Consider the following 24,247-nt stretch of genomic DNA (forward strand, 5'->3'; position numbering starts at 1 on the left):
TTCCCCTCATCTCCTCCTGCCTCTGAGTTGACTCTGGACACGCCTCTTACCATGTCCAGTTTGATTCTGGGACCAATTCCAGTGGGTGTGTGTTGGGGAGAGGGGGAGGGCTCCCCACACGTCTAAGCAATTCTTGGACACCAGCTCGGTGTTCTATAATTTAACTCAATTTTGATACTATCTTCCTGGAGATAGCTTCAGATTTCACAGGTTAATGGCTCAGTCCTACAAGACTGCCCTCATATGCCTATGGCAAGTCCAGATTGTACCCTGTGTGTCTGACCAACCAGCTACAGATTGGAAGTTCCACAACCCCCTCCTTGGGTTCAAATAATTTGCTAGAGTGGCTCACAGAACAGAGGAAACCAGTTTACTTACTAGATTACTGGCTTATTATAGTAGAACAAAGTTCTGGAACAGCCAGATAGAAGAGATGCATAGAGAAGGTATGGGGAACGGGCACAGAGCTTCCATGCCCTCTCCCAGCGCGATTCTACCTGCACCTCCTTGGGTTCACCAACCCGGAAGCTCTCTGAACACATCCTTCTGGGCTTTTCTGGAGGCTTTAGTACATAGGCATGATTGATTAAATCATTGGCCATTGGTGATTGAACTCAATCACCAGCCCCTCTCCCCTCCCTGGTGGGTGGGACTGAAAGTTCAAAACCAATAATCACATGGTTGGTTCCCCTGGCAACCAGCCCCCATCCTTAGCTGAGATCCAAAAATTACCTCTTTAACATAACAAAAGACACTTTATCACTCTCATCACAGGAAATTTGAAGAGTTTTAGGAACTCTGTGCCAGGAAATGGGTGGAAGACAAAAAAATATTTATTATTATAAATCACAATATTGCACCTTGGAGAGCAGCTCTTTGGTGCATCTTGGTGTTCCAGCTTTTTCCTTCCTAGACAGCCAATTTATCTCTCTCTCTCTCACTCCCTTTTTTTTTTCTTTCTTTATTTTCCTACCTTTTCTTAAGGGCCCAGCTGGAAAGGTTAGATTAATTTTTTCCCAGAAATTCTGGATGCAATTCTAGGTTGTCCCGAATTACGTAGGAGAAAGGGAAGGGAGGCGATCAGACTTCAACTTCAGGTGACTTGTTCCCAGGCTCCCAGCTGCCCACTTTCTCTCAAACCACCTCCTCCTTTTAGTAAGGGGGCTCTGCCTTCCCTGGATCTCCGCATTGAATCCTGGTCTCCATCCCATCCCCAGGAGGCTGGCAGCCACACTGCTAATTGTTACTCACTCGGGACCTGCTTTGCCTTCTTCCTCTGGAGGATGGCCTCTGAAGTTTTCCTTGGGCCATCACTGGGTGCAGAAGCACTGCACTAAATTATGCATAGTTCTGCTCCACCCAAGCAGGTTGAAAGACCCTGGGGCAGGTCTCATGGTTTAAGCGTCTTTGCATGTTTGCCAGCACTAGGCATGGATCATATAAATATGGAATTTTTCTATGCCTCAGGTTCCTTTTCTCCCTCTCATTTCTTTAGGTCTCTGCAGCCTTCAGAGCAAGATTTCACAACCCACAGCCCAGTGTAGCCTGTGGGAGTGTGGTCTCTGTGACTCACTGTTACCTCATGTATCCTGCTTCTTTCTCTCTGGCTAAATGGGACATTACGAGGGATAATTTTTATTTATTTTCATTAATTCCCTCACCTCCCTTCCCCTGAGATCCTAACACCAGACGGATACTTATTTAATTCATTTACTCAACAAATATTTCTTGAGCATGTGTCACGTGCCAAGCATGGCACCAACACTGGGAGTACAACAGTGAGAGAGAGAAGAAGAGAGAAAAAAAGAAAAGACAAAAAGTCTCTACTTTCAAGGATCTCACAGTCTAGCAGAAGACACAGAAAGGAAACAAAAACCCCAAGGAAAACCATAAAATTACAACTGCGAAAAGTACCATGAAGAAAAAAACTCATGATGCTATGTAGGGGAAAAAAAATGTCTCTGTTAAGAAGCTCAGGGAAGGCATCCCTGAACTAGTGATGATTAAGCTTCTATCTGAAAGGCCAGTAGAGGCCAGCTAGGCAGAGAAAGGGGAAGAGGAGCAGTGTCCCAGTCAGAGGAATAGCATGTGCAAAGGTCCTGTGGCAGAAAGGAGAATGGGCTCTGGAGTGAGAGGAAGGTGAGAACAGTGGAGATAGCTGTGTTAAAGATGTGGGTCTTCATCCTAAAGTGGCTCGGATGAGGGTGGGGGTGGTGGAGATGGAGAGAAGTAAACAGGCTTGCTTGTTTCTATGGTAGCATTGCCAGGACATGGGAGTGAATTTGACATGGAAGGAGACTGTGGTGTCAAAGATGAGTCCTCCTTTCCTAGGAGCACATGGAAGGGTGAACTTGGTTGTTAGCATCACACAGCCCAGGACCCTTCCTGGCAGTCCTTCCCTGCCCCTGCCTATCCTGCCCATGACGCCGAGAGTCCATTTCAAGTCTCCTGGGCATGTCTAGTTGGCCTGCTGCCCTCTTTGCTGAATCTTCTCAGTGGGAGGGGGGACATCATCTCATTTTACCCGGCAACCCACCTCCAAGATCCTTCTCTCTGAACGCTCCACTGAGCCACATGCAACTCAGTCACTTCCAGGGAAGGGTAGGCTGGCTTCATCAGCGCTAAGTGAAATCCTGTGTTCCTGCCAGAGGCTTTGATATATGGAGCGATGTTGGTAAGGGCTGTGTGTGGGATTTTTCTTTTTTTTTAACCCACCTCCCTGGTATTCCTTGAATGGCAGTTGACAATTCGCTGCTAAGTAAAAGGAGGCACTTATTTTTATTGCGGGGGCCTTGACAGCTTTATGTTCACTCTTTAAAAGCCAAGAGTCATGTGTGTAAAGGTGAGTGGGGAGGAGAAGTCGTGTGGGAAGGAGGAAGGGAGGGCCGGGGCAGGTGCCGACACATCCCATGGTTTCAGTGCCGGAATCAGAACCTGAGCAGTATTGACAAACATGTGTTGATCTGGAAGCAAGAGGGCATGGTTCTTGCAGTTTGGGGAGGAGGGAAGGTCTGAGCCTGGCCCAGCAGAAAGTACCATTCCTCGGCCCCCGCCATGCCTCATATTCCCAGGATGCCGCGGTGGGAACTGGGCTGTGGCTTTCCTGCCCTGGCACTGCTCTTTTGCTGGAATTTCAGGAAGAAAACCCCCAAGCTCCAAAAGAAAGGTATTTCTTTCCTATTTTGTGATTCAATTCTTCCACAAAAAGACACTTCGCCCGGCTCCCTTTCCCTCTTCTGTCTGAGAGGGGGATGCTCCTGGGACTGAGCCTCGGGGGACGGGGCCAGTGGGGAGAGGGAGGAGAGGGGCAGGGCGGGCTCTCGGTGACCTGGGCTGGACTGGAGGTGGGGTGGGAGGGGCTCTTGTCCTGAATCCAGGAATGTTGGAGCGATGATGATATAGGAGCTAGGTTAGAAAGGAGGTGACAGCTAATCTTTCTACTTTTGCTTACCGGAACCAACACAGTGTTCTGGGGTTTTCCAGCAAATCTGGGCAGAGAGCTTAAGAAGTAAAGAATGGAGGATGGCTTGTGAGCAGAAACTGTGCAGCTTACTCCTCTCTCTCTTCCCTTGAGCCTTGCTGCTGTCTGAAATTTCATCTAGACAATTTTATTCGACTGAGTTTAAACAAGAAAGATTAAAGTACTGATTTTAGAATCACAGGGCAAATATGACCTTGGACAGATTCCTAATCTGAGTCTGTTTTCTCATTTATAAAATGGAACAATTGTAGGGTTCTTATGAGGACTAAATGAGAGCACACGTGAAAGCTTTTAGGGTCGTCTGTCATAAGTTAGCTTAATTAATTAAATGTAGTAATAATTAGATTACATATTATAATGAATTAAGATTTGTACCTGTTTAGATGGAAATGCGTCTGTTAATGGTGACGGGTCCAAAGTGATGAGAAGTTCCGGGTGGATGAGTGGCCGGCAGAGGTTAAAAAGAGCAGTAAGGGGTTTCCCTGGTGGCGCGGTGGTTGAGAGTCCGCCTGCCGATGCAGGGGACATGGGTTCGTGCCCCGGTCCGGGAAGATCCCACATGCCATGGAGCGGCTGGGCCCGTGAACCATGGCCGCTGAGCCTGCGTGTCTGGAGCCTGTGCTCCGCAACAGGAGAGGCCACAACGGTGAGAGGTCTGCGTACCGCAAAAAAAAGAGCAGTAGGGCACTAGTTCCCTGAAGGACTGAGTGCAAGCTAGGAGGGCATGGCACAGAAGGGGGAGCTGGGTTTCACCTCTTGGAATCCTTGGGGTGGGAAATGGTCGTTGAGTACCTGTCTGCTGTCTTCCTCCTTCACTGGTCCCTTCCCTAGTTTCCCTGGATTTTTTTGTTCATCTATTCCCTTATATTTAGGCTCCTTCATGTCCACCCAGGATCAAAGGATAGCAACCAGGATCCAGAAGTCAGTGGTAGGTAGAACTCACGATTGGGTCTTTGGAGTTTCAGGGATGTTTTGGATGCCGAATTCATCATATGTGATGTGAGATGAAAAGTGACAAACCCTGACCTAGGCAAACTGAACAAACAAGGATGCCCTTTCTCTCATGTTAGAAGGGACCTGTGGGTCCTGATGTCTCTAGAGCAGGTCGTGGTCATTTCTTGGTAAGAATACCTTGGACTGATTTCTAGGCTGGAGATGGAAAGTTTGGAATCTTTATCATATGGGTGATATTTAGAGCCGTGAGATTATGAAGTAGAGGCAGATGCAGAAGGAAAGGCCTGAGACACTGCAACCTTTAGAGGAGAGGGAGGAAGGAGGAATCATCCAAGGAGGCAGGGAACGAGAGGCTAAAGAAATAAATGGAGAACCAAAAGTCATGTGGGAAATTGTCTCAAGAAGGAGGGGTGATTTGCTGGGTCACATGTTGCTGATGGAGCAGTTCAGATAAAGACTAAGAATTTGACCCTGGATTTTAAAAATGTAGAGGCCATTGATTTCTTTGACAAGCCCAAGTTTGAGGAAGTGCTGAGCAGAGTACATTTAGGAGAGAAGAGATGGGCAACAGGAGGAATGGAAGACAGCAAGTAATAGCACTTTGAGGACCAGTCTGTCATGTGGCAAGCTCTGTGCCAGGAGTTAAAATAGATGGTGAGCCAGGCGGGCTGTCTGCCTCTGAGGAGCCACAGTCCAGTGGAAGAGAGATGCTTAACTAAATCATCATAAAGGGACACGAGAAGCGATGAGGTATGCACAGGGAATGCCATGAGCACAGCAGAGGGAGTAACCCATTCCCTCTTAGAAGAAGGTGTTTGAATTCAGGCTGCAGGAAAATCAGGTTTCTAGGTGGGCGGGAAGGAGGGCTTTCACTCCAGAGTTTTTAAGAGAAAGACTGTTTTTCCTTCTTTCTATCATAATCTCCAGCTACCAAAGAAGCTGGTCCACAGCAGACGCTCACTCTATATTTGCCAAATGATTTCATGAGTTCCAGTGGAAGGAATTTGCAAGAAAAAGAACAGCAAAAGAAACCATTACAATAATGTGGACAGTACGAACGAGGATAGAGAAGAGAAAGAGCTTAAAGGGGATTTAGGGCTTCCCTGGTGGCGCAGTGGTTGAGAGTCCACCTGCCGATGCAGGGGACATGGGTTCGTGCCCCGGTCTGGGAAGATCCTACATGCCGCGGAGCGGCTGGGCCCGTGAGCCATGGCTGCTGCGCCTGCGCGTCCAGAGCCTGTGCTCCGCAACGGGAGAGGCCACAACAGTGAGAGGCCCCTGTTCCAAAAAAAGAAAAAAGGGGGGGGGGTATTTAAAAGGTCCTGATCTGTTAAGAAGGAAGGAGGGTTGTTGCAGATACTTCTAGTGCTCACACTTTTGCTAACTGGATTAGTTGAGGGCCGGTACCTTGCGTTAATGGCTTTGTATTCTCAAGGTCTAGGAAAGTGCCTGTTGCTTGACTGCTTGATTGACTGAAGGCTATTGACTGTGCGGAAGTGTGTAGGAGAAGCAGTGATATGGGAGAGTTGGGGACGGGATGAGAGTGAGATTGGAGAAGACAGTGGGAGAACTGCCATCAGATGTTGGGCTTATAGGCACAGAAGAGGGACAGAAAGAAATGAGGGAGATAGAGATGATATATATAGAGAGATTGGACCAGGTATGCGGATTTATATGTCAGTTTATAGGTGATATCCAAATGCATGGAATTGTATGAACTTTCCCAAGGATAACATCTAGAGTGAGGAGGAGTCTGAGTTGGAATGCTAGGAAATGACACACTGAAGGGGCATGTGGAGGAAGGGCAAGGGCCTGCAGAGCAGTCTGCAGAGAGATGAGACCAGAATGAGGGTGGACGGTTTCACAGCCACATAAGGAGGAAGTCTTGAGGAAGGAAGGAGAATCAATACCATCAGAGTCTTCAGAGAAGACCAGTAGAGTGTGGAATGAGCGTAGGTCAGATCTGGCCATTAGGAGGCACGAGAAATCTTAGTGAGCAGATTGGATGGGAAGATGCAGCTTGTGAAACCAGGTTGAGATGGATTGAGAGTTTACATAAATAACAAGGGAAACAGTAGAGGCTATGAGGGTGGATGACTCTTTCCAGAAGTAGACATGTTTTCTTATGAGCGTATTGGTGAAGAGAAGAAAGGCAGGTATTAGTTGATTGAGTGAGAGCAGGGGTGGGAGATGATTCTTTAATAAATTGGTAAAGATTTAGACTCACATGCTCTTTCAGTCTAAGATATAAAAGAGGAGTGAAGACCTAGAAGAGGTGGAAAAGGATGGAACCCACAGTTCAAGAAACATCATCTTAGAGGAAAGCACAGGGTACTTTACTTCTCCTGAGAGAGGACAGGCAGACGGACAGAGGAGGAAGGATAGGAGAGGCAGAGACTGGAGACCAGGGGGTTCTCTCATGAATCCCTTCATTTGGGGAGATAAGGGAAGGAGGAGACAAGGTCACCTGCTGAGGCAGAGGGGGGGGGATTGTGTGGTGAAGATTTGAACTGAAGGTCTTATGGAGATCGGTATGCTCCGTACCTCTGTGGCCTGAGAAAGGCATGGAGGGGGTGGTGGAGATGCTGGACGGAAAAGGAATGTTGGAAAATGAGTGTCCCGGGGAGAATGATATTGAAAGGCCTGACTGTGGACATGGGAGGAAGAGAAGATGGACACAGGACACGGCTGAGAGACTCGGTTGAGGAGAAAAGCTGGTGGACTGGCTGTGCAGAGGGCTGGAAGAAGGAACTTGATTCCAGATCGTCTGCCTCGGGACCTCAGAGTTGGAGCTCATGTTTGACAGCTCTGACATCTCCATGATGGTATCTTTCTCCATATGGGCATCCAGTGGGCTCCTTGAGCCCAAGTTTCAACTGCTCTGAAACACATCTGCTTCTCCCTTTGAGGTGCCCTCCCTGGACCCCTCAAAGGGAATTGTACAAATGCCTCCTGGTCTATGTTTTGAGTCAGATCATTTTAATCATTTCCTTCCAGTTTGGTGAAAATATCTATCTAGCTCCTTTCACAGACAAACAGAAACCTAATGCTGTATAGTTCCTCACATCCTTTAACTGTTTCTCATTATTTTGCATGGAGTCCTTTCATTTTCGTAACTTGGTAGTAAGCTAATTGAAAGCGAGAACCACATCTTACAGTCCCTCCTTTTCTGTATAATGCATTTCACGTGACCTGCTGTTAACACATGCAGGGCACTCAATAGATGTTAGTGTGAAGCTGAATTCATTTACTGATGGGGTACCTACTATTGTTTAAACTATAGAAATGCCCAAATTGTCATGAATCATGGAAAGCACTTGCTTAAAGATGACATAATTCATTAAGTAATTCAGCAAAACTGGTTGACTGTCTACGTTGGGCCAGGCCCCATGCTAAACAAGATAATGACAAGAGACCTCTCCCCATATTCCCAACCTCAGGAAGCCTACAGTCTCGCAGAAGGCACAGTACTTACAAATGATAATAGCATAGTGGAAAAGGGATTGGGATATTACAGAAGGGATACAGGTGCACAGAGTGGCAATGGAGCCCCTCGGGCTGGGTCAGGGAAGACTTGGCAGAGGTGATGATATTGAGTCGGGCCAAGGAACACATAGAATCTTAGTAGACAGGGAAGGGAGAGATAGACTGCCTCAGCCAGGGCATGAGGACTGGAGAGCACTGTGGGATTTGAGATCATCAGGTTGAGGTGCCAGGTCAGGCAGAAAGGTAGGTAGGAGCCAGTACAAATGCCAACCTGGTTTTCAAATTTTAGCCACAGAAATATTTAAGCAAACAGTCTCACTGGAATGCTGTAAGTAAAACAGACAACAACCCAGCAGGTCGGGTTGGGAGGAGGGAGGAGGGAGGCCCACGTGCTCAGCTCCTCCGAAATGCTCTCACCTCTCAGCATCTGAGGGGCCTCTGAGGAACCCCTGGAGCTTTGAGGGGTAATTTGAAAGTCGCTGCTGTGGCAATTGGGGAAGAAGTGGGTGACTATTAAAAACAAGGACAAACGTGCTCAGGTAGACCAGTTGTTTAAATAGCAGGAGGGTTTTGAACAATTACAGGAGAGGAGACCACAGCAGGGGGAGGTGAGAGAGGAGTCCAACCTGGCCTAAGGCAGTGGGAAGTGGGGAGGACACGGTGGATTCCAGAGAGATCGCTGCAGCTCTTTACATGTGGCATCCACGTTAATTAGAGACTGGATAAAGGGGACCAATCAGAGAGAATCATGGGGAAAACCAAAGGGCTTTGGGAACAGTGTCCTAGTGACTGAAGTGGTCAGTGTAACAGAGCCCTAATTATGCCAGAGAGAAAACCAGGCAGGACAGAGCTGAAACCATGACTGTCTTCTGAATCTCCAGGACACAAGGGGCATGGGGCCCTGGGGCCCCATGGGGTCCAGCCAACCAATATCCTGATTTATAAACTAACCTTGTTACACTGCTGGGGTGGGGAAATTATAGAGCCAAGTGCTGGCAGGGCTCAGTGGAGATGGTCCACACATGCTGGAGGGAGGGGAGGGAGGGAGGGAAGGAATTACACTGAAGGCAGTGTAATTTGGAAAAATATTTTTAGAAAGCAATTTGCATACTGTAGTCATTAAAATGTTCAAACCACTTGAACTAGTAATTCTACATGTGGCAATTGGCCCTAAGGAAATAGTCCAAAAGAAGGAAAAGCCTATGTTCAACCATCCAAATGTTAATTAATCAATTAAGCAATTAATTAGGAATTATACATTGCACTATATACATTCCAGGAACTCTGCTAGGGGCGTGGCCATGTTCGCCGTGGCAATGCTCATAATAGTAGAGCCTGGTAAACAACGTAAATTATTTAAAATGCTGCAATGGTTTAATAAAGTATGAGACATCCGTATGATAGACTATTATGCTTTAATGCTACATGACACAAGCAGAATTCAAAATGGCCTGCTTGCTTCTCTTGAGTTTACTGCCTGGGCTTGAATTCTGATGGTACTGTGTCCTGGCACCTGACCTTGGCAAGTTCATTAGCACCTCTAAGGCTCAGTATCTTTCATAGGAAGGTGGGCAAAATGATACCAACATCTCATGGGATTCCTGTCAAGATTAAATGAGAAAAGGTGTAAAAATTTAGCATGATTCCTAGCACAAAACAAGCACTCATTAAAAGTGAGTTGTTATTTTAAATATAATAAATGTGGACAAACTGAAAAAGACTGACAGACTGCTTCAAGTGGACCTCCCCCAATTTATAGCCCCAGGAAATATTCTGTGTGATTTGTCTTCTGTGTTTTGTTTAGTATTGCAGAAAATCAAGAAATAGACAAAGCACTTTGACCTATCAGCTCCTCCAAGGGAAGTCAGAGTGATGGGCGGGCTCTGCTTTTTTCTCTTCCCAGCGGTGTTCGGCCAGCGCTTGGATGACACCGTGGCCTATGAGCAGAAATTCGGCCCCCACCTGGTGCCCATCCTGGTGGAGAAGTGTGCCGAGTTCATCCTGGAGCACGGCCTGAACGAAGAGGGCATCTTCCGACTGCCTGGGCAGGACAACCTGGTGAAGCAGCTGAGAGATGCTTTCGACGCGGGGGAGCGGCCCTCCTTTGACAGGTATGCGGTCCTTGCCTCACCTCCCCCGTGCCCTGCTTGGCTGAGAGCACCTCTCTCTACCAGTTGAGCTATGGGACTCGCACAGATGCTTCCAAAATCCCTGGTTTGCAATAGAAAGAACCTTTTGTTTTGCTCATAACTCAGAATTTGGGAGCCTGGAACACAGTTAGAGGAGCATTCTGATCATTTAGGTGAGAGATGATGGAACTAGAACTGGCGCCTTGCAGGACAGTCAAGAGGTGTTTAGGGTATGGTGGGAGGGGAAGGGTGGACCAAGGGAGAAAGGTGGGACTTAGCTCAAAGCACGCACTTTGGAGCAGATGAGGGGTGGAGAATTGCTGAGCTGCCTGTACCGACTCTGGGTGGTGGATAAGGCACCATGTCCATATCCAAGGGCTCAATGGTCTTCCTCAGCTTTCCAGAAATGGCCAGAGCCAGGACTCCTTAACTTGGGAGACCACAGTTCTGTGCAACTCTGAATTTGGTTCTGAACCCTTTGGGAGGGAGTGCATACCGACATCTTGGCGTTCTCCCAATCTCCTCTGTGGAGGTTGCCCAGTCCTGTTTGGGGCATTCCAGATGCAACAATATTTCTTCCACCGTCCCCCTCCCACCCCTGCTGCTGCAGCCACCCTGCCAAGGTTTCCTTCTCTGCCCTGCTCAGCAGGTACAACCACCACCCGACATTGTATACTTTCTGTCTGTTGTGCAATATTTGCCCCAGTTGCCTGCACGTGCTTGTCCTGCTGGCAAGAAAGAGCCACTGTTGTTTCCAAATCGGCAGCCCATAAACCAAGATTCAGTGAGACGGGCCTGAACTCTTCCAGTTTCCAAAGGCTGAAATCCCCCCAAGAGCTTATTTACGATAGAGGACTCAGGCTGATCCTGGGAAAATCGTGAACAGCTAAGTGTGTTGCTGTGTGGATCGTCTCACCCTCCCTCTCCCTCACCTCCCACTCCAGTCGCCAACGATGCCCACCCTGCCTCGGAAGCATCGCCGAGACCCGTCTGTTTCTCTCCATCCTCAAAGCCACTGTCTTAGTTTGGATCACCATACGTCTGTCTTTGCTGCCCTTGGCATGCAATAGGTTAATTTATCAAGGTGCTGCATTTTATCAGGAAAGCAACTGGTGAAGATGTTACTGGAACTAGAGCAGGTTATGGGCATCAAATTTAGAGAGCTTTCAGCTGGACCATAAATCACATTTCATTATCAGGCACCTATTCAATCAAGTTCACTACCTTTATATTCACTTTTCTTTTTATGTTTTTAACTAGCTTTATGTTGATCAAAAAATACAGATGGATTGTTGCTAAGGCAATGAGAATAGTCAGCCAGGAGGACTAGAGGTGATTGTGGGGATTGTCAAGCACCTGCCCAAGGCTTGAGCTTCTGCATCTGTAAAGTCAGCCTGGCTGGTAGACTTGGAGTCTTTGATTCTGTGAAATATTTGGGGCTGGAGGGAGGAGAGTTACCACACCTTGTCATGATAGCTCCACCCCCTAGAACTGAGGAAAAGAGTTTACACATCCAGAAATAGGAAGGGTGACCTGTGGCTCTTCGGAGTCCTCCCAGGGATGACTCTTGGGTCCACGTGACCCGTGTGGGTGCTCACCTAGATCCTCTACATAGGTCATGTATGCAGTTCTACCAGAGATCCCCCAAAGTGCCTCACTAGAATGAAGAAAAACAAAGGCGCTCTTACTTGGTAGATTATACTGGATGTATCTGGCGCTCATTAAACATATAAACAGTATGGGATGGATATCCATCTACTGGGATGGATACTGCCAATACACAATACACTTCCCATACCTATATTTCTGTGAGAAAAGGACAGACATGCCACATTATAAGGTCAGTGCTACAAGGGAAGGGTAGGCAGACCAGCTGAGAGGCCCTGGCTAATCTCTGATGGGTCAGGTGTTGAACTCAGAAGTTCATATAACATCATATAAGGATGTTCCATTAGGTTGGAGGAAAAGCAGACTCAGGAAAAATCATGCTGGAAACTTAGATTATAAGCATGACATCTGATCCAGCTCTGTTACAATGGGGGCATAAACATTAAACCAAAAATTTAAAGACATAACTGTAGACTTTCCATTGGTTAAATGCCAAAAAATGAAAAATAGATGGTATTAATACCATCTATTTTTCATTTAATTCCATTTTTTCATCATTTTTCATTTCAACATGAAATGTTGAAATGCTTTTGACATGGTCTGCTGGATTTAGAATGCCCCCCCAAAAATGACACTTAAGCTGAGACAATAAACAAGCCTGAGGACTTAGCCAGACCAAGCAGCATTATCTTCCCCTGGCAAAATGAATTGGGAAGTTTTCTGTGATTTGCAATATTCCATGATGATTTAGATGGCTAACTGTGTTTTTTGATGATAATTTTGAAGTATCAATCCTATATGTGTGGTTACAACCCCTTTCTCTTTTCTGATGTTGGCTATTAGTTTCTCCTGATTGAACTATCTATAGCGTTTGTCTTTTTTTATTGCCGTTTCTCTTCAAAAGTTTCTGGTTCTTGATGTATCATCTATACTGTTTTTCTCATTTCAAATTCTTTGTTTTACATATTTGTTCTGTGGGTATGTTTTCAGTGTTGGGGGCTGTGCCAGTGATGGACAGTGCATTGGAGAATGGAGTCGTGGAGCCAGGAGGCCAGATAGGGGCTTGCAGAATCCTGACAAAAGACCATGGCCTTCTGGAACAGGACAGGGAGTGAGGCCTAGAGGGATTCCTGGGACATTTGCTGAGTAGGATTAGAGGATGTGGGGTGAGGAAGAGACTTCAATCAAACCTGAGACCCTGGACTCTGATTAAACCCCCTGGGTGGATTGTGATCCAGAGGATTTAGGACAAAGGAGATTTTAGGACTTAGGAGAATGCTGCTCCTGCAAAGTGTCAGCTGGCTGTTGTCCTGCCATTTTCTGGGGAACTTCTCCTGCATTTTGACGAGAGGGCTTTGCCAAGGTATTTTTAGGCAGTGACTCAGCAGGGAAGGCTTTTCCAGAATCCCCACCTTAAGTGAATGGTCTCCACCCCCGATTTCCTGAGGGCTGCAGTGGAGCAGAGGCAGGGCTCTGTGCCGGCTCACGTTCTCCTTTGGAGGTAGAGTTCACAGGCTGCAAAGTGGGGAACCTTTCCAGAAGACAGTTCCAACCACTGGCTGTCAAAAACCAAAAAGAAAACGTTTACATGAAACGTCAAGATAGAGAGCTCCACAGTCAAGCCTTGATGTTCTGGTTTCTGAGGCCTCAAATGCCTGCCTTCTTCTCCTGCCCAATTCCACCCCTCCCGGCCCTCCTCCAGGATGTGATCTCACCCAGCCCAGCCACTTCTATGTCCCCAGTGCTGAAGCCCAAGAGCCACTCAGATCAGCTGGACCTCTTGCCCCATCACAGCTTTTCAAAATACTACTGGGAGTGTCTCTTACAGATACCAGTTTTTCTTTTTCTTCCTTTCTTTTTTTATTGAAGTATAGTTGATTTACAAAGTTTCAGGTATATAGCAAAGTGATTAATTTATGTAAATATGTGTGTATATATATATATATATATATATATATATATACATATGTATATATGTATTCCTTTTCAGATTCTTTTCCATTGTAGGCTATTATAAGATATTGACTATCGTTCCCTGTGTTATACAGTAGGTCTTTGTTGTTTAGCTATTTTATATATAGTATTGTGCATCTGTTAATCCCAAATGCCTATTTATCCCTCCATCCCCCCTTTCCCCTTTGGTAACCATGTTTGTTTTCTATGCCTGTGAGTCTATTTCTGTTTTGTTAATAAGTTCATTGGTATCAAATTTTTTTTAAGATTCCACATATAAGTGATATCGTATGATATTTGTCTTTCTCTGTCTGACTTACTTCACTTAGTATGATAATCTCTAGGTCTATCCATGTTGCTGCAAATGGCATTATTTCACTCTTTTTTATGGCTGAGTAATATTCCACTGTGTATACATACCACATCTTCTTTATCCATTCATCTGTCGATGGACATTTAGGTTGCTTCCATGTTTTCACTATTGTAAATAGTGCTGCTGTGAACATTGGGGTGCATGACCAGTTTTTCTTGATATGAAATAAATATTTTTCACTAATGAGTTTCAAGTATATGGTATATTCAGACTCATTTTCTCTTATAGAGCTGCGGAATAAACACAATAGCTCCATAAACCAGGGATCAGCAGACTTTTCTTAAAGGGCCACATATGAAATATTTAGGCTTTGCAGGCCAGACAGTCTCTGCTGCAGCTCCTCAACTCTGTTCTTATACCAGAATTCAGCCAAAGACAATACAAAAATGCATGAGCATGGTTATGTTCCTATAACACTTTATTTATGGATGCCGAAATTCAAATTTCACATGATTTTCACATGCCATGAAATATTCTCCTTTTGGGTTTTTTCCCCAACCATTTGAAAATGTTAGATCCATTCTTAGCTCACAGACTGTCCAAATAAAGGTGATGGGCCAGGCTTGGCTGGTAACATGTATATGACTTGTTAACATTTGAGTCTGCATAGCTCTGTCACTCCATGAGGACAGGGATCCTGTGGGTCCCTCAGGTTCACTGCTGAAACCCTAGTGCCTGACATAGTGTCTTGCACCTAGTAGGTTCTCTCAACACATTGGTTGAATAAATGATTGTGTGAATATATGAATGAATCCCAGACCTATTTTAAGCTCTCCGATAGACTAAAGAGATCAATGGGTCATAGCTATATGGAGTTACCACATGAAAAACTAGAGACTAAGTAGAGAATGCTCAATTGTACTAAGTGACTTGGAGAAAGAAGAAAGCAATGAAGACTAGAATAGTTTAACAGGCTTCTTGGAAGAGTAGACCTTAAACTTATCTTTGAGGCAGTTAGGTAGAAGAGATAAAGGAAAAGGTGTTGGGAGGTATTATTCCAGAAGGGGGAGTTGCAAAAATAGTTTGGTCAGATACATCTTGATCAGACTCTTCTCCTCTGCAAAATTTCTTTTTGGAAGCTGGGATCTTATTCAGTGGATCACCAAGGGGGAGGTGAGGAGAGTTCTGGAGTTTTGTTTTCAGAAAACGTTGTTTGTTTTTTTCCAGAGATACAGATGTGCACACGGTAGCCTCCCTGCTGAAGCTCTACCTCCGAGACCTCCCGGAGCCAGTGGTCCCCTGGAGCCAGTATGAGGGGTTCCTGCTCTGTGGGCAGCTCATGAATGCAGATGAGGCAAAGGTTTGTATCTCAATAGAGTTAGTTGTCCTGCTTCAGAAGAATGTGAGGGTTACTGAACACTATTCTGGTAGGCAAGCAACAGTGGGTCATGGGTGAACCCCATAACTTTTGGTGAGATACTTTGTCAAACTGGAACTCTCAGCAACAAAAGTCCCATGAATCCAATCATGGTGACAGCCTTTATGGGATGCTGCACTCCAACAGAGTACTGGACTAAATACCCCCAAGTCACTCTAAAATTAGTAAGAGAATGAGGATGCTTCTGAGAAGGGTTTCAAGCAATATGGCCTTGCTAAGACCCGCTGGCACAAAAAGACAGACTGACCCACTTGGAGGGCAGGGGAGAGGTCCAAATGTTCTAGATCTGTGATGACCATGCATGTCACGCATGGGTATACAAGAAACACATGTGCCAGGGAGAGGAAGGACGGAGCTTTTCTTGGTTCCTTTCAGCTGCAGCTGCCTGTAGGGTCTGCAGCCCCCATCTGCAGCATCATGCAGCTCCTCTCCAGCAGGAATTTTGATCCTTATATAAATTGTTTCCTTAAAGCCCTTATAGTCAACATGTTAAACAAACTAACCAACCAGCAAAAGAAAACCTGACTGACAACAATAAAAGCATGACAGTTTTTAACCAAGATTTGCAAAACTAAATGGCCCATGAATGCATTTGTTACACAGCTAATAAAGGTGTCTAACTGCCCACTTTGGGGAGGTTAGTGTTCAGCACTACTATGTTAAAAGTTCTCTCTGGCAAAGTGGTGCACAGAAAAACTTGCAGTAAATTTAACTTTGATTTTGCCATTTAGTAAATGATGCATCTTCTGTGAGACTCAGTTTATTTACTTAGCCCAAGAGAACTTTCTACAATGATGGAACTGTTACATAACTGCACTGTCCAATGTAGTAACCACTAGCTATATGTGGCCACTAGGCACTTGAAATGTGGCTAGCACAACTGAGGAACCAAATTTCTAATTTTATTTTATTTTATTTTATAATAGTCACATGTGTCAATTTGCTGTTGTAGTAGACAGCACAAACTTAGACACATTTCATAATAATAGGATCGTTTTGAGGACCATGGGATATGTGTAACAAGTGAGTGACATTTTAAAATTATTGATTCAAGGGGATGTTTAGTCTCTGCTCTACTTCAGAATTTATTGTATAGTATGCTCCCAGAAAAAGTATATATATATGTATAATACACACACATATGTGTGTGTGTATGTATGTATGTATATATATAATCATTGAATAGATAGTGCCCTAGCCCTGGAAGAAAGTACTGCTGTGAGAACTTCCATCCTGATCGAGAGGGAGGAGACTCACAAATTAAGTAGAACCTGGTACAAGATAAAAGGTGGTTTTATATTTTAGCATTAGGAAAGAAAGAGCACGATAAGGATGCAACTAACACACTCTAGCCTTTGTAGCTATTTTCCAACACAAAAATTAGGTTGCATGATGTGATTTTAGGATATTTTGTGTATGATTTATGAATTTTGGGGGGGTTAAAATAGGATATGGAAAGTCTTAATTTATACAGGCATATCAGCTCACCTTTGCAAAAGTAATACAACTTTATGGAATAAGGTTTAAAAGTTGGCTAAAAAGATGAATGCTTCAGGTGACATCTTGCCCCACAGCTTCAGGGAAAGGAAAGGAGATCCGTGGATGCAGTTCTGACAAGCAGACTCCCACCCCTGAACTTCCTTGATTTAGACCTGCTGCTCCCAACTTTTCTCAATCTCAACATATTTGAGAGTTTCTAATCCATGGTAACACAGATCTGGACAGGGTGAGGGATCACAGCCTTTCTCATGGGTGAAAACATGGCAGAGGCAGTCGCTGGGAGGCCTGAGTCTAAAGCAACCTTTGCAAAGAATTTACTTGACTAAACTGAAGAGGAGGGAATCAGTATGAAGCAGGCATTCTAGATCCAGTGGGGCTGCACCAAGTCACTGCATGCAGGCCGACACGCCATAGGGTGCATTTTCTCTTGGAGGAGCTGCTCAGGTCTGAGGAGAGGCTGTGAGTCTCATGTGCACTGGTGCCCTTTTACAATCATGACGTTGTAGACGGCGACTGCAGACACTATAGGCACAGTGAGCGAAAAGAACAAAGAAAATTCACTGTCCTTCCTCTTCCTGGCACTTGCATTCCCTGTAGGACTGTCTCTAACATTCAGTGTCATCATGAAGCTATAACCTTCGGACCTCTCACCTGCCTTCCAGCTTGGTCAGCCTGTCCCTGGGTTCTAGCAGCTCCCAGCAAAACCATATCACATGAAACCTCAGTTCTCAGAAACATTCTCCTTCTCACAATACTTTTAAAGTGACTTGGGGGGCATTTGGTTCTGGTCGAATTCTTTATTGGAGAGTTACAGCTCAAGCATTTATTAAGCAAACAATTACTGTGAGTATGATTATCAAATAGTTCTTGCCTTAGAGTAGCTCTGAGTCGGGGAGGAGGGCATAATCGCAGATGAATAAAAAAATACAAGGTACCAAAAACAGTGAACCTCTCCAGGCTATTCTTGCAAGTTCCTGTGGATTTATAGTTATTTCAAAATTAGAAGTTTTATAAAAATAAAAATAAACAAATGGGACCTAATGAAACTTAAAAGCTTTTGCACAGCAAAGGAAACCATAAACAAGATGAAAAGACAACCCTCAGAATGGGAGAAAATATTTGCAAATGAAGCAACTGACAGAGGATTAATCTCCAAAATATACAAGCAGCTCATGCAGCTCAATATCAAAAAAACAAACAACCCAATCCAAAAATGGGCAGAAGACATAAATAAACATTTCTCCAAAGAAGATATACAGACTGCCAACAAACACATGAAAAGATGCTCAACATCACTAATCATTAGAGAAATGCAAGTCAAAACTACAATGAGGTATCCCCTCACACCGGTCAGAAGGGCCATCATCAAAAAATCTACAAACAATAAATGCTGGAGAGGGTGTAGAGAAAAGGGAAGCCTCTTGCACTGTTGGTGGGAATGTAAATTGATACAGCCACTATGGAGAACAGTATGGAGGTTCCTCCAAAAACTAAAAATACAATGGAATATTACTCAGCCATAAAAAGAAATGAAATTGAGTTATTTGTAGTGAGGTGGATGGACCTAGAGACTGTCATACAGAGTGAAGTAAGTCAGAAAGAGAAAAACAAATACCGTATGCTAACACATATATATGGAATCTAAAAAAAAAACCCAAGGGCTTCCCTGGTGGTGCAGTGGATGGGAGTCCGCCTGCCGATGCAGGGGACACGGGTTCATGCCCTGGTCCGGGAAGATCCCACATGCTGTGGAGCGGCTGGGCCCGTGAGCCATGGCCGCTGAGTCTGCGCGTCCGGAGCCTGTGCTCCGCAATGGGAGAGGCCACAGCGGTGAGAGGCCCGCATACCGCAAAAAACAAACAAACAAAAACAAAACAAAACAAAAAAACCCCCAAAAAACAAAAATTGGCTCTGAAGAACCTAGGAGCAGGACAGGAATAAAGACGCAGACATAGAGAATGGACTTGAGGACACAGGGAGGAGGAAGGGTAAGCTGGGACGAAGTGAGAGAGTGGCATGGACATATATACACTACAAAACATAAAGTAGATAGGTAGTGGGAAGCAGCCACATAGCACAGGGAGATCAGCTCGGTGCTTGGGATAGGGAGGGTGGTAGGGAGACGCCAGAGGGAGGAGATAATGGGGCTATATGTATATGTATAGCTGATTCACTTTGTTATACAGCAGAGACTAACACACCATTGTAAAGCAATTATATTCCAATAAAGATGTTAAAACACACACACACACACACACACACACACACACACACAACTATGGGAACGGGAGTGACTGCCAAAGTGTTGCTTCTGCAGAGATACACCAGTTATGCTCCAGGGTCCCATTGCTGACAAGTGAGCAGGCTCTTCTACTGTCATTAAAAATCTCTTCCCAGGCTCAGCAGGAGTTGATGAAGCAGCTCTCCATCCTTCCTCGAGACAACTATAGCCTCCTGAGCTACATCTGCAGGTAAGAGGCACCTGGTATCAGTTCCATAATTTTCAGCCATACCAGAAAGAATCCCCCAGTTAGAGGAGGAAAGAGTATCTCTGTGAACTCAAGAGATTCTGTTCCAGACCTCTGGAAGGTCAACTCTATTCACGTAGCACTGAGGTAGTTTCCTGTGTCCCCAAGATAATTGAAAGGATCCCGGAAAATCTAATCAGCATAAAAGGAAACATGCTTCCTCCTCCAAGCCTGCCCCAGTGCTGCCCAGAGTCCTGGGACAGGCATTAGAACCCAGAATCCTTATAATATTTCTAGACTTTTCTCCCATCTTCCTGTCTCTGGACCATAACTTAGTACCCCAGAGACATTCATTCCAGGCCACCTTTCTTAATTCCCTTTCTGAGGACGGACCTGCTATGTGCTGTCTCTGTGGCAACACATAGCATATGGATTGACCCAGATCTGGCTGAGTTGGGAGCCTGGATCTCCATGTCAGACATAGCTGAAAGTTATCTTTATTTTTTTAAATTTATTTAGTTTATATATATTTTTTGGCTGCGTTAGGTCTTTGTTGCTGTACGCAGGCTTTCTCTAGTTGCGGCACGCGGGCTTCTCATTACTGTGGCTTCTCTTGCTGTGGAGCACAGGCTCTAGGCGCACGGGCTTCAGTAGTTGTGGCTCGTGGGCTCTAGAGCACAGGCTCAGTAGTTGTGGTGCACGGGCTTAGTTGCTCTGCGGCATGTGGGATCTTCCTGGACCAGGGCTCGAACCCGTGTGCCCTGCATTGGTAGGCAGATTCTTAACCACTGTGTCACCAGGGAAGCCCTACTTTTATTTTTTTTTAAATAATTTTTTGTAGTTTCCAGATGATAAAAGAGTTACATGCTTGATATGGAAACTAGGAGAATATAAAATACTGTAAATAAATGAAAATTTCCCCAAATCCCCTCACCCAGAAAAAGTCACTGTTAATATTTGCGTGTGTTTCCTTCTGAATGTTTTTGTCTCTGTGACAGATCATCACATGCATCAATATAAATATAGGGAAACAATTTTTATACCAAATTAGAAATATATATATATATATATATATATATATATATATATATATATTTTTTTTTTTTTTGTGGTACGCAGGCCTCTCCCTGTTGTGGCCTCTCCCGTTGCGGAGCACAGGCTCCGGACGCGCAGGCTCAGCGGCCATGGCTCACGGGCCCAGCCGCTCCGCGGCATGTGGGATCCTCCCGGACCGGGGCACGAACCCGTGTCCTCTGCATCGGCAGGCGGACTCTCAACCACTGCGCCACCAGGGAAGCCCAGAAATATATTTTTTAATAAAAAATATATACATATATACTTGTATCCTGCTTCTTTTGGCTAAATGTTGTATTGTGAGCATTTTCCTATGTCACAAAGTAGGATTATACATGACTCCATAATATTCCATAATGTTTCCTCATTTGGACACCCCTCCCCTGCCACTTATTTGATAATTTCTCTGTATTTGGAATTTTATGTTGCTTCAGCCGATTCACTTAAAAATGGTTTTTAGAGACAATATTTAGAAGTGTTTTTTTCTGATATTTTCAGGTTTTTAAAATAGTGAATCTGAGAGCTTCATTCCTCAAATAGGTGGGATTACAGCAAAAATTCAGTGTTAGTTTTTGAGCACCTGCTGAGAATTTGAGATGCTTGGTAGTGTAACCTGAGGGTGAGAGCAAGGAGGCGCCATGAATTCCCATTTCTGAGATCTTCCCACAATGAAGTTTTCTTCTCTGGAGACTCCTCTGGGATAGGTGCTGAGAGCCTGGGAGAGAAGCCTGTAAAGTCAGGACCAGGGATAGTCAAACACCCATTTTAGTCCTTCTTGTCTCCTCTTAGCTCCCTGAACTGGACCCTGCCTCCTGCTGATGTGACTCCTCACCCACCCCTGGCCCCAGTGCCACCATCAGCAGCTGGGTTGCTTGTGTCTCTTCTTCCTTGATCTTGAATCTTTCAGGGGGAAGCTAAATTCTTGTAGTCAGAGCAGACTGGTCCCATTCCTGAGACCAGAAGTAAAGAGTTGAGACCCACCTCTGGGATCCTGTGGGTACCTGGAAGTGCTTCCTTGTGGCAACTTTCTATTTCCTACTCTGGGATTTCCTGGTTGCCCACAGGTTTCTCCACGAAATCCAGCTGAACTGTGGAGTTAACAAGATGAGTGTGGACAATCTGGCTACTGTGATTGGTGTGAATCTCATCAGGTCGAAGGTCGAAGACCCTGCTGTGATCATGAGAGGTAGGCTGGTCCTGTGGTGAAGGTAGGGGCAGAGGAAGTAAAGACAGTGACATCACTGCCAAATTGCTCTGCAGTTTGCCAAGCATTTTCCGTTGATTATCTTGTCTGAGTTGTAAAATAGCCCTGTGAAATAAGCAGGCAGGAATTATGTTCATTTTCCAGATCACAGCAGAGCAGAGAGGGTAAAGATTTACCAATCATCACACAGTATGAGAGGCTAGCATGAAAACAGTTAGTGTTTCTTAGTCTTTTATTACTTTTAAACATCCTTAGCCAGAGAGAGCAAACAAGTGTGATTTTATAAGACAACTCCCAAAGAGGTTACTTGTAAAGCTGCGCTGAAAAGACTTCTGAGGTAGTGTCTTGGTTCAGTGAACAAGAGTCCTGACACAGAGTACTGATGTCTGCCATGGTTTGGGGGAGGCAGTATGCCTGGTATGCATTATCTATGTACGCAATAAGAAATCAGATGTCATATTGAGGGTCACATCAAGAGAGAAAGATGTCTTCATTTCCTCTCCTGTCGTATTGCCTATAACCTGATCAAAGACTGATCCAGAGGACTGTAGGCCGAAAATAACCCTCTTCCACCCCACTGCCATACCCTTCTTCTATCCCATCCCATTCACCACAATCTCCTACCCCAAGCAATTAAGAAGGGTCCTGTGAGGAGCAAATGAGGTCCTTTGGGGCCATGGGGTTTTAGAGTCAAGTTTAGAGACATCTCATGGGTGGAGAACCTTGAGGACCACCTGCCCTCTGCCCCATGGTCCAGCACTACAAATCTCTTTCTTCTCTCTTTCAGGGACTCCTCAAATCCAAAGAGTGATGACCATGATGATCAGAGACCATGAAATCCTCTTTCCCAAGTCCAAGGATGCACCCTTGTCACCCCCTGCCCTCCAAAATGACCCCAGGAAACCTCCAGTGGCGCGAAGCTCTGTGGGCTGGGATGCCACTGAGGACCCTCCAATTTCTAGGACAGACAGCGTCAGTAACATGGTAAGGTACAGAGAGCCTTCCTCCTTCCATCCGACTCTTCCTTCGGTCCAGGTCATCCCATGTAAGAGCTGCTCTGGAGTGGCAATTTAGGGAGTCCTGGGTGATGCTGTGGCAGTGGGCACAGCTGATATAGACCCATTTGAATGAATCTTGAAAGCCTGGCCTCTTTCAAAATCTAGTTTCCAGTTGGTAACCTGGAGGTGGGATTGGTGACATGTGTGCCCATCCCCCAGTGACTACGCAATGGGAATTCTCACTAAAGCCCACTCTAAACCCTTTTAAACTTAGTCCAGGGAAGTGCAATGGGGAAACTACATTCCACAGTGTTAATGTTCTAGTGGGAGTTGTTGAAAATTCCGGGTAAAAGTCCAGAGAGAACGGTTTCCTGCTAAGCCATGAAACGTGATTCCTTTCTCAGAGTATGTGATGTGTTTGTGTAATATTTCTCATTCCCTGATAAGCTGTCTCAGCAATGTCAACCCCCTCATTTGTACTGAAGGGTTGGGGCTCACGTTCACAATGTCAAAAAACTCTGCAGACTCTGAAATTTAGACTATTTAGGCCAATAATTTACAAAGCTCAAATATTTTAACGTATTTATAGAGGCAAATATTTTTTAAAAGAACATGTGAACATATATACAGCTTAATTCTTTATGTGTGGTCAAGGAATGAATGTAAAATTTCCAGTTCACCAGGTAATGTCAGTTGACTACTGTTAATCCTGAGGATGATTAAGAATGTATTGGAAAAAAGATGGTGGTAGTTGTGATTTTTCTTGGGTGATGCCTGTCTGGACACAGTGCATTTACTAATACTCTAAAATCAAATTAATATTTAGAAATGTTTATACTTCATATAATGAAATCATCCTAGACGTCTTTGAGAGTAGCCATTGTTGTACTCATTTGACAGGTTTCTGTATTTATTGTAACAGTAGGGGCAGCAATGGACAGGCAGTGTGCTGGGAACCTTAAATAGATCACATCTGGAGTCCTCACCATTACTCTGTAGGGAAGAATTTATCATCCACATTTTATAGCTGAGGCGCTGAGTCTCAGGGAGGTTGACCAACTGTCCCAAGATGACAGCGGTAGAATGGTAGAGAGTGGGACTTAGATCTAGTTTGCACCTCAGGGCCCAGGTCCTTCTGATTCCAGGTGGAGTTGCCAAAGCAGGTGATGAGCTAGAAGCATCAGACAGACAGCTTGAGCCCTGATTTTCTCATTTTAGGGTTCAATCTTTTTCTTTTTAATTTAATCTAAAAATATATACACATGACTCAAGAAAGTCAAAACAAAAGAAAGAGATATGTTTAGAACTCCTGCTCCCTCTGCTGTCTTCACCCACCTTATTCTTCCCTGCCTTTATCAGTTTCTTTTTTATCCTTCCAGTGTTCCTTTATGCAAATATAAGCAGATATGAGTGTAAATTGTTATTTACCTCCCTTTTTACACAAAGTGTAACATGCTCACTCTCTCCCTCTCCACACACACACACACACACACACACACACACACTACTGTGTATCTTGAATTTTTCTGTTTAACAGATACCCTGGAGACCTTTTCATGTCAATACATAGGCATTACCTCATACAGCCTCAAGTTTCTGGCAGATGTATGGTGTTCCATCCTGTGCATGTTCTGTGATCTA

At 44.9% G+C, this 24,247-nt stretch overlaps 1 protein-coding gene across 2 annotated transcripts in view; it reads left to right on the plus strand.

The window, feature by feature from the left end:
* Nucleotides 1-24,247, plus strand: part of ARHGAP25 (Rho GTPase activating protein 25) — a 44,221-nt gene that overhangs the window by 15,259 nt on the left and 4,715 nt on the right. For both annotated transcript variants that reach the window (XM_060117381.1, XM_060117382.1), the window contains 5 exons: nucleotides 9,825-10,032; nucleotides 15,152-15,284; nucleotides 19,260-19,333; nucleotides 21,469-21,590; nucleotides 22,396-22,592. In XM_060117381.1, the coding sequence (XP_059973364.1) occupies nucleotides 9,825-10,032; nucleotides 15,152-15,284; nucleotides 19,260-19,333; nucleotides 21,469-21,590; nucleotides 22,396-22,592 (734 nt within the window). The remainder of the gene's footprint in view (nucleotides 1-9,824; nucleotides 10,033-15,151; nucleotides 15,285-19,259; nucleotides 19,334-21,468; nucleotides 21,591-22,395; nucleotides 22,593-24,247) is intronic.

This window comes from Mesoplodon densirostris, chromosome 14 (assembly GCF_025265405.1).
Source record: "Mesoplodon densirostris isolate mMesDen1 chromosome 14, mMesDen1 primary haplotype, whole genome shotgun sequence".
NCBI classification, from domain to species: domain Eukaryota; kingdom Metazoa; phylum Chordata; class Mammalia; order Artiodactyla; family Ziphiidae; genus Mesoplodon; species Mesoplodon densirostris.